This window comes from Berghia stephanieae, chromosome 5 (genome assembly GCF_034508935.2).
Source record: "Berghia stephanieae isolate SIO BIC M18660-M18661 chromosome 5, UCSD_Bste_1.3, whole genome shotgun sequence".
NCBI lineage: Eukaryota > Metazoa > Mollusca > Gastropoda > Nudibranchia > Aeolidiidae > Berghia > Berghia stephanieae.
This window is the reverse complement of record NC_088364.1, coordinates 48,625,821-48,635,616: the sequence shown is the minus strand read 5'-3', so window position 1 is coordinate 48,635,616 and position 9,796 is coordinate 48,625,821. Positions and strand designations below refer to the sequence as shown.

The following is a 9,796-nucleotide window of genomic DNA, read 5'->3' as shown; positions in this document are numbered from 1 at the left end:
TTCTTGGCATCATTTTTCCTAGCATACTTTTTGGATGATTTGCCAGCAGCACTCGTTCTATCCTTCTCCAATTTTGCAGACATCCTCTCCTGTGCTCGGAGATGTCTTAATTTTTGTCGAAGTTTTCGCCATTTATCCCGAGCTTTCTTTATTTCCGCTCTGAGCATTAACTTTTCTTGACGACATTTCTTTTTCGTTCTGAAATAAGAGCGAAAAAAAAGGGAAAGGAATAAGCACATTTCTGATTTTAATTAATCATTATTAAAAACGTGAGCTTTTAAAAAACACAATATTATCCTCATAATATGCTCAAAGCGTTTTACAAAAAGTTCTAAGCCAACAGCAACAATGAACAGATAGAACAGAAGGCGCTAATAGAAGTTGAGCTTATAGTCAAAGACATGAAACTTGGGTTGACATGTTTAATTGAGGGGAGCGAATATAGTTATATTAAAATATGAACACATAACGTTTCATATTTCTGATCTTTCTAAATTTAAATTCATTTTACGACATCTGGTTCTCCTCTACAAATATACCATACTGGGACGATCGGTCACAATCTATTATATCGATGTTTTCACATTTTGAGATTTTCCTTCCATGAGCTAAATCAAAACATTATATAGATAGAACGTAGATGGCGTCACTCTGGTCTTTGTTATTTTTTTTTTTTTTGTCATCCACGTTTGTTAGTAATTCTCACTTAACCCTCTCCTTACCAGCCATTTTCAAGATTTTCCCCAAGACTTTACACCCAACTAAGACGTTTGTTAGTAATTCTCACTTAACCCTCTCCTTACCAGCCATTTTCAAGATTTTCCCCAAGACTTTACACCCAACTAAGACGAAAAATATTTTTATCCTTCAGACATAATAACAAAAACGTTCTTACGATACATAACTTCTTAAGCAAAACATGCTCTACAACACACTGTTCATTTTCTTTAAATTTTATGATGTACAAGAGAAATTTGAATAAGAAAAATGTTGGTTGTATCGTAACAAATGTGACGATTTTCTTATAATTGGTAAGGAGAGGGTTAACTGTATTATCCAGACTATAAAAAGGGTCCAAGATTACTAATAGTTTTGTGTGTTGGTCCGTTATACTTCCGGATGGCAATGTTGTGAGCTTCTTAGCCAAGCGCATACTATCTATAAGATTCTTGAACTCCTACGTGTGGAGTTCTAACGAGTTGAGTTCCAATACCGCTGCGCGACATCAATGGGTGAACTTTTAACCGACATCAAAATATTTGACCTTAAGAATTATCATTGTAGTAAAAAACATCGCGACGCGTAAAAATCAGAGCAAAAATGTTTCTTGAACTTTCACGGATAACAGGGAAGCTTCGTGATATTTTTGCTATTATGCAGCAGTAAAATCGAGGTTTTCCTAAAAAACGAAAAAAAATTGTCCTTTAAGAGCCTTTTGGTCACGGAGACGAGAGTTTATCCCGGTTTCTATTGCGTGAAACGGACAACAGCAATTAATTGCTGCCCTTTGGATAGGACGCTAGCCTATCGCAAAGAACTTTCTGTCAAATCTAACAGACCCAGCTACGCAATCACTGCTGGGTGGACGAGGGGGGGGGGGGGGGGTGAAATAAAAATCTCGAATGCACCCGGGATTAATCTCGGCCCCTTTGCGTGTGAAACAAATGCTCTACCAACTGAGCTATCGGGACCCCCCCCCCTCTAAAAACTAAGGAGATAGAATAAACTGTATTTAAAGTATCCATTGACACAAGGATTTTCTTATAAAACTGCTCTCAAAGATTTGTTCACAACAAAAATAATGGACCATTAAGAGAGATTCCAGAGGAGATGATCCCCAATACCTCAAAATGTGAAAAAAAATAGGTAAGGTTTATTGGAAAACAACTCTTCCGTGGTTCTTTGCATTTGTAAATATTTGACTTTAGATTCCAAAAACAGAATTAAGCTACTTGTTCCGCAACTTGCAAAAAACACCACCTTCCCCCCGCCCCCCCCCCCGCCAAGTATAAAAATAAAACAAAAAAAAAAAGACCCCAAAGACCCCCAAAAAAACAAAACAAAAACAACCATCACCCCCTACCCCCCCAATAAACCCACAAAAGCTTGTACAAATTGCTTGTTTCCAATCTAAATAGGACGATCGCCTATTGCAAAATACTTTCTGATAGATCTAGGAGAGCTAACTACCCAATCCTTAAACTCGATGAATAAAATGAATGGGGTTTCATACATTGTAGGATTTTTTAAAAAATCTCTCAATTTTGTAATGTTAATCATTTTGATAATAAATTAAATTCAGCTTTTAGTCTCTAGCTAACCCTCGTGATAACATAAATTTGACGCGGGAAATTTTATATTTTCGACGTACAACTTATTAGAATTAGGTTAGCTAGATGATTTGTCAACAGTCAAAATTGTAAACAATAAGACTTGTAAAGATACTAATAATAGTGATAAAAATAACAATATTAAAAACAAAAATATACCCCCCAAAAAAAAAAAAAAAAAAAACCAAGTACGAGATAAAAAACAAACAATTAAAAAGAAATAACAAAAAATCGTAAACCAAAAACAAAACAAAAACTAGAAGAAGAAGAGGAAGAAGAAGAACAACAACAACAATAACAACAAAAGCAAACACAAATAAACAAAACAAAAGAAAAAAAAACGAAATAAAAATTCTCAACAAACAAAACAACCACATCTTGTAAAAACATTTGTAAAATCTGAGACTTCATTGAAATCCCCTGCTAAGCAATTTTTGACAAGGTGGTCGTCTTAATTCGTGCTGTTGTTTAAAAGCAACAAAAAAAAAAAAAAAAAAAAAAAAAAAAAAAAAAAAAAAAGAGAAAAAAATGGGGAAAAAAATAAGACAAAATGAAAAAGACTACTAGAGCTACTAGAGTACTAAATTATTCAATTTGTAACCTATCGCCTCAAATTTAACAATGATATTTTCCTCAGTTTAAAAATAATAAAAAGTAACAGAAAACAAAAACAAGAACAAAACAAATCAAACATCCTCCCTCCCCAAAATAAACAAATAAACCAAAACCCAACTAAAACCAATAAAAACAAATCAAATACGACACCCCCCTCCCTAAAAAACAAAAACAAAAACAAACAAACCAAAAAAAAAAAAAAAAACCAAACAAAAAACCAAAACAAAAACAAAACAATAAAAACCCCTCCCCCAAAAAAATAAAAATCCAAACAAACAAAAACGACAACAATAACGAACAAAAACAAAACAAAAAAACAAAAATAAAATACAAGAAAAACAAAACAAAAAGGCCTCAAATTATTTTAAAAACTATAACTTTAATTCTTAGCATCTAAACCACCCCGATATAATACCGTTTTGATGCGATGGATCACATTGGATGCACCCGGTTCGATTTAAGATTACACATTTTGTCGGCCCTGGAGTAAGACAACGAAACTCTAGAACCACCTGGTTCCGGATGTTCCTATTTCCCCGAGGACAAGACCAGGTTTCTAGAGAACACCAACTCTACCTAGGTTCAAAGGTCAATCAGTCTATCCTCTAATAATATGTTCTGCCGTCGAAAGGAAAAGCAATGTATCTACACAATTTTACGAAACTGAAAAACAAAAACAAAACAAAACACGATAAACAATTTTGAAAACTTAAAATTTCGGTGAAAACAGGTTTGAAGGCAAGTGGTCGGATGTTGATGAAGTTTTGTTAATTGTCGGGATTTTGACACCCAATTAAGATAATATTTGGTATTGATTCATATGGGTTTGACCAGTGGAAAAACGCAATTTGTTCTGTAGTTATACTGCCCCATAATTGAAATACTGAAAATTTCTGTACATAAATTTCAATAAATTGGTTTGATTGTGGTTTCAGACTTGCATAAGTTATGGACCGGCAGTTATTGGCTTCTAAATTTTTCCGGATTTTTTCTCTCTCACCCCATAGCTATTCTTTAAAAAAAGGGTTGGAGATTGGAGATTAACATTGTTCCGTACAGAAAATGTTAACTTTTTATCATCGAGCAGCGAATTACGAGCAAATCTAAAAATTATAAACCTATTTATTTTCACAGATTGATCTACGAGTAACTTGCAAACCTTTTTGAACGTAATGTTAATTCATTGCCCCGTTGATTCAAATGGTTATTTAGAATATCTGCTAGGGCGTAATCATGAGTCTTTTGGCCTTCGGATTTGCCATAATTTGTCTGTTCGTTATGCTCGATCCTTGGACACTTAAAGAGTTATCTCCCTTATTTAATGAAAAAAGAAATAATATATTTTGAAAGTTTTGAACTATCTAAAGTAAAGTGATTAGAACTTAAAATTCTAACTTAATTTTAAAAGTATAAATCTTTATTAAGATATATTTTATTTGTTAATTTTATTAGCATTTTAAACATAAGTTTGTAATATTAATAGTTTTGACACCGTCTTCATTCATTGTTATACCAAGATATTAAAGTATTTTTTAAAAGCTAACGTCAGCGTTATCAACAGCATGTCTGGAATTTCTAAAAATGCGTTTGTCCCCTCACTCGGGCATGCTGATTGATTATGATCGGTCATTATGTCGTTGCGAATCGCCATCTGGCCTGCCGCCCCAAATTCTTTTGTGCGCACTTACACACTTTATACCTAACCGATTTTGATTGTTGATCGACTCGATCTATGTTAATTTCCACAGTATGGTTGTGTAATAAGTAAAATACTGCCGGTTATCCACTAGTATATATATATATATATATATATATATATATATATATATATATATATATATATATATATATATAGTTATATTTAGTTATGAACAGAGCAAGATAACCTGTACATCATAACATGTTAAAACCTTTTTACGAGTTTACCTTATGAACCGACCTTTTTGTCATTGTTTATCATAACAACATCTTTCTCATTGGATTTCTCTGATTTTCGCTTTTATTGTGGCGTCGTTCACTCACGGGTACAGTATTCTGTATTGTAACAAAACCAAGCAATGTAGAGTGAGGTCAGTAACCGAACTGGTGAAAATAATTTACCCTCTACAGCGTAGCGACCTCCGGTAAGACACTTAACACATATTACCTCGTTCGACTCAGGAAGGAATAAATACCTGGGCCTATAAGCAGTGACGCAGGTTGCTAGTATACATAACACAGAAATAAAACGACTTTTATTGTATGAAATCGAAATTTGGTTTCATAACGCATGCTTGGAAATACTGAAGCAGTATGCAACATATTAAGCATAAGGCATCAGTGGGAATGCACCATGTAATATAGATGTGCACTAATCTATAGAGTGCTCGACTATTAAAGAAGCTTGAATTATGTATGCCATTATTGTAGGCGAAAAAAGAGGTGGGAATACGTATCTATCTATCTATCTATCTATCTATCTATCTATCTATCTATCTATCTATCTATCTATCTATCTATCTATCTATCTATCTATCTATCTATTTATTTATCTATCTATACCGTACTTTTACCCACTCGCCCACCCACTCATCTATCTAGCTATCCATTCATCAATCCATCCATCGCCCATCCATCTATTATTTTATCAATCTTTCTTCTCAATCCATTTTACACTCTGTCAATCCAGCTTCCATCCACTTAAGTCTTCCCCCAGACATCCGTATCGCGTTCATACGTCGTATAAAACCTCAAGAGACCATCCGTGCATTTTTACTACCTACTACTTACTACTATTACTACTACCACCTCTTTGCTATGCTGACTCATTCTAAATCCATCCCGAGACTCTCACTTATTCAAAGCAAGACCAGACATTGTCTGTCAGCTTACAAAAGCTCTTATTCCTTCTTTTTTATTTATCTTTATTATATTACTTTGATAATCTTTTATTATCTAGAGACAGTCTGAGAGGTAACGCAGATGTAACTTGTTCAGGGAAGAGATGTCGTAATTGTCAAAATTAAACCCAAGGGAGAAGCGTTTTCTCAAAATTCTTAAATATTAAAGTTCATAGTCATAAATCGACGACGAATGTCAAGATGGAGAAGCCTATTTAAACTATGTTGGTGATGATGTTAGTATTTAGTTGTTCTTGATGGGGAAAGAGACGATGTATATAATATAGAATGGCCATGGACAACCAGAATCATGGACTTGATACGAGTAGCATTCGTCAGATATACACGACTCAGAGGGCCGCATCCTTAAATCTCTGTCACAAACGTAATGTATATATATATATATATATATATATATATATATATATATATATATATATATATATATATACTAGTAAAAAGCCCGCAATTTCGCGGGGAAAGAACTATTTTCATTCGATACTGTACTCACCATCATTTAATGAGGGCAGATTGGTAAACAACGTTGTCTGTGTAATTTGGTATATCTTCGGTTGATTTTTCTGTGTGGCCCAATAATATATTTAATAATATATTCCCTCAACTAACCCCAAGAAAAAATTAAACCTAGTACCTTTAATTAACTCGAATAGGAAAAACAAACACCCTAGCACTTTAATAATACTTATGACTAAGCCTAATAGGAAAAAAAAATCATCCGATCTCGAGCTAACCCTAATAGAAAAAATCATGACAAATTGAATATATAAACGCCTGACAAAATATCAACGGTGAAAATACAAATTTAAAGAATACTGGGGATGTAGGAGCTTTCGGAATGTCTCCCCTTTACTTAACTTATGGAAAAACAAACTTCCTAGCACCTTTAATAAGACTTATGACTAACCTCTAGAGCTAACCCTAATAGAAAAAAAAAAAAACAACTCTCGGACTGCTTTGCACTACCTTTCAATATTTAACAAATCAAAATGGCGGCTGAAAATGAAAACAATGGTCAAATTAAGAAATTTTAAACTTTCACAAATCTATCAAGGTTTGTTCTAGAGTTTTTAAAATACTTCTAGATATAATGACAAATTGAATAAATAAATGCCTGACAAAATATCAACGGTGAAAATACAAATTTAAAGAATACTGGGGATGTAGGAGCTTTCGGAATGTCTCCCCTTTACTTAACTTATGGAAAAACAAACATCCTAGCACCTTTACTAAGACTTATGACTAACCTTAATAGAAAAAGAAATATCCTCGATCTCGAGCTAACCCTAATAGTAAAAAAAGAATCAAAATGGCGACTGAAATACCTTCATGTGATCAAGTGAATAATATCACTATGAATGCCACGATTTGCTGAAAAATGCCAACACCCACACACACATGTATACACCACACACAACACACACACAACCACAAACACACACACGCACACACACACACACACACACACACACAAACATACGCGCAATTAGAACAAACACTGATCACCGCTAAATCAACAACACAACGGAAATAATAATAATACTTGATGTCATAAATAGATGACGCAAATTGACAACTTTTTACAGTGTCAAAATTAGTTGATTTTGGGAGTCAAGTGTCGTCGTTGGTACATATTTTATGATATCTGTTTGACTCAACGAACTTTCAAACTGACTTTAAATTATAAAAGGAAATCAAGTTATCTGTTTATCTATCTGTAAAAAATACATTTCTAATTTTCAAATCTTTCAGTAGAGTTGTTCGCCGTATCAATTTTTTTATTGACTCAAATAAGCACAATGTTCTCCACAATGCTATATTTTTTTAAGAAAGGATATATATATATATATATTGGTGTTGTGCGTTTAGTTAAAATACCCACAATATCCGCTAGCCGGATATAACTTACCAACGCACAAAATTAATTGTAACTTTGATGATTTATTATAATCTAATTGATAGAATTTAGTGAAAACTAATCACCGAAATAGCTGTCTAAAGCAATAAGAAAGAGTTGAGTGATTACAATTTCGTTCCTTCTTTATATAATATAATAAATTACTGTTGGTTGGGGCCTCTGATAATCAGGGACGGCTGGTAATAATGGGCAGGGTGGGCAAATACCAGCCTGTTTTTTCAAGTTATATGCTGTATTACCAGGTCTGAAATAATCAAATTTAAATTAGATAATTTCAAAAGTTACTACTTAAACTTGATACTTCGTACTGAAATCAATTTGTGTTTATTTTTGATAGATTGAGAATCACCATGCATCCCGTAATGCAAAAACCAGGATACGCTCCTGTTCTTTTTTTATCACCCCCCCCCCCCCCAACCACTCCACTCCGCCCACATCGTCATCTCATCGTCACGTCGCCTGACGGTGAACTAACTCCGATTTTTGCTGTCTGGCCTCTCCAGTACTAGGTCGGGCTAATTCAAATGAGCCCACCTTATTAACCAGTGAAAACTAAATAGAGATTTTGGCAAACGAACTTTTTCTTATTTATTGCCTTACTTGTGCTGGTACCATTGATGTAATGACTTTGGGAATGTTCCAGTATTGAATTAAATTTATTAATTTACTAATTTTATATCAATTTAGTATTAATTTGTGTTGTTTTTATATATTTGTTTATCCATTTAAACTTTTCTTTTTTTCTCGTTTTCTTTAGTGCTTCTCAAAACTCATTTATTTAAACTGTTTTCTTATTTGTTTTTTGTTGTTGTTGTTGTTTTGGTTTTTTTTTTTGTTTTGTTTTTTAACAAATTAATTTGTTAGTTCTTTTTTTTTAATTCTTAAATTAATTACCGCTGTATTTTTATTGCCAGACAAAATAATTTTGCAAAACAATGTAATTTTCTATTGTATTCCGTCTAATAAAACAAAACACTTTTATTCAAAAGTCACGACTAAATAAATATATAAAATACAACCACCATTTTGGTTTTCTCAACAATTGAATTAGTATACGAGAAATACTCTTCTGAGAAAGGAGAGAGTTGAATTCTAACTAAGTTATAGAGGAAATACGGAAGGGTGGGCAGATTCCGTACTTGCCCGTCCTGAAGCTACTACATACATAAGAAGTTGTTCGCGATGAAGAGGCGGGAAGCTCGGGGTTGGTTGGGTAAAGAGTAAAGATAACACGGTCGTTATTGTTATAGTCTAACGAATGCATGAGGAGAAATTGGTAACATTATTTTGTCTTAATTGTATTGTATGAAGTATTGGCGAAAGCCTAAGATTAAATAAACTTTGTTTTTGTTTGTCTTATTTTGACTATGGAACTGATACTGATACTTGTCATATCAGACCTGCCTACTTGAAATAGGAAAATAAAAATCGTAGTTTTCAGGGCTAATAAAATCGTAGATATTTTAACTACCCTTTAAAAAAATGACCGGAATTTCGTCTGTTTTGATAGATATCAAATTTTTTAAAACGAGAAAAAATGATTGGAAACGTAATAATGATGGTGATGGTGGTAGTAATAGTGGTAGCGGTGGTGGTAGTAGTAATGATGGTGGTGGTAGTAATGATGATGGTAATATTATTATTGTTATTATTATTATTATCATCATCATTATTATTATTATTATTATTATTATTATTTATTATTATTATTATTATTATTATTATTATTATTATTATTATTATTATTATTATTATTATTATTATTATTATTGTACGTATTGGTGGTATTACTATTGTTGTATTTTTTTGTTGTTATTAATGGTATCAGTTTATTGTTTGGTTCCATTTACCATTTTTTTTCCACTTTCATGTATGTGGTCATCAAATTGTATGATTTATTGTCGAAAGCCTAAGATTGAATAAACTTTGTAATAACGTATGGTAACCATCATTGTCGACGACATCGTCGTTGTCATCATAATCATCATTATCATCATCATCATCATCTTCTTCTTCATTAACAACAACAACAACAA

At 32.8% G+C, this 9,796-nt stretch overlaps 1 protein-coding gene across 3 annotated transcripts in view; it reads right to left on the bottom strand.

The window, feature by feature from the left end:
* Positions 1-9,796, bottom strand: part of LOC144973083 (tolloid-like protein 1) — a 119,755-nt gene that overhangs the window by 37,290 nt on the left and 72,669 nt on the right. For all 3 annotated transcript variants that reach the window (XM_078915094.1, XM_078915096.1, XM_078915095.1), the window contains exon 5: positions 1-198. This exon is cut by the window's left edge and continues 49 nt beyond it. In XM_078915094.1, the coding sequence (XP_078771220.1) occupies positions 1-198 (198 nt within the window). The remainder of the gene's footprint in view (positions 199-9,796) is intronic.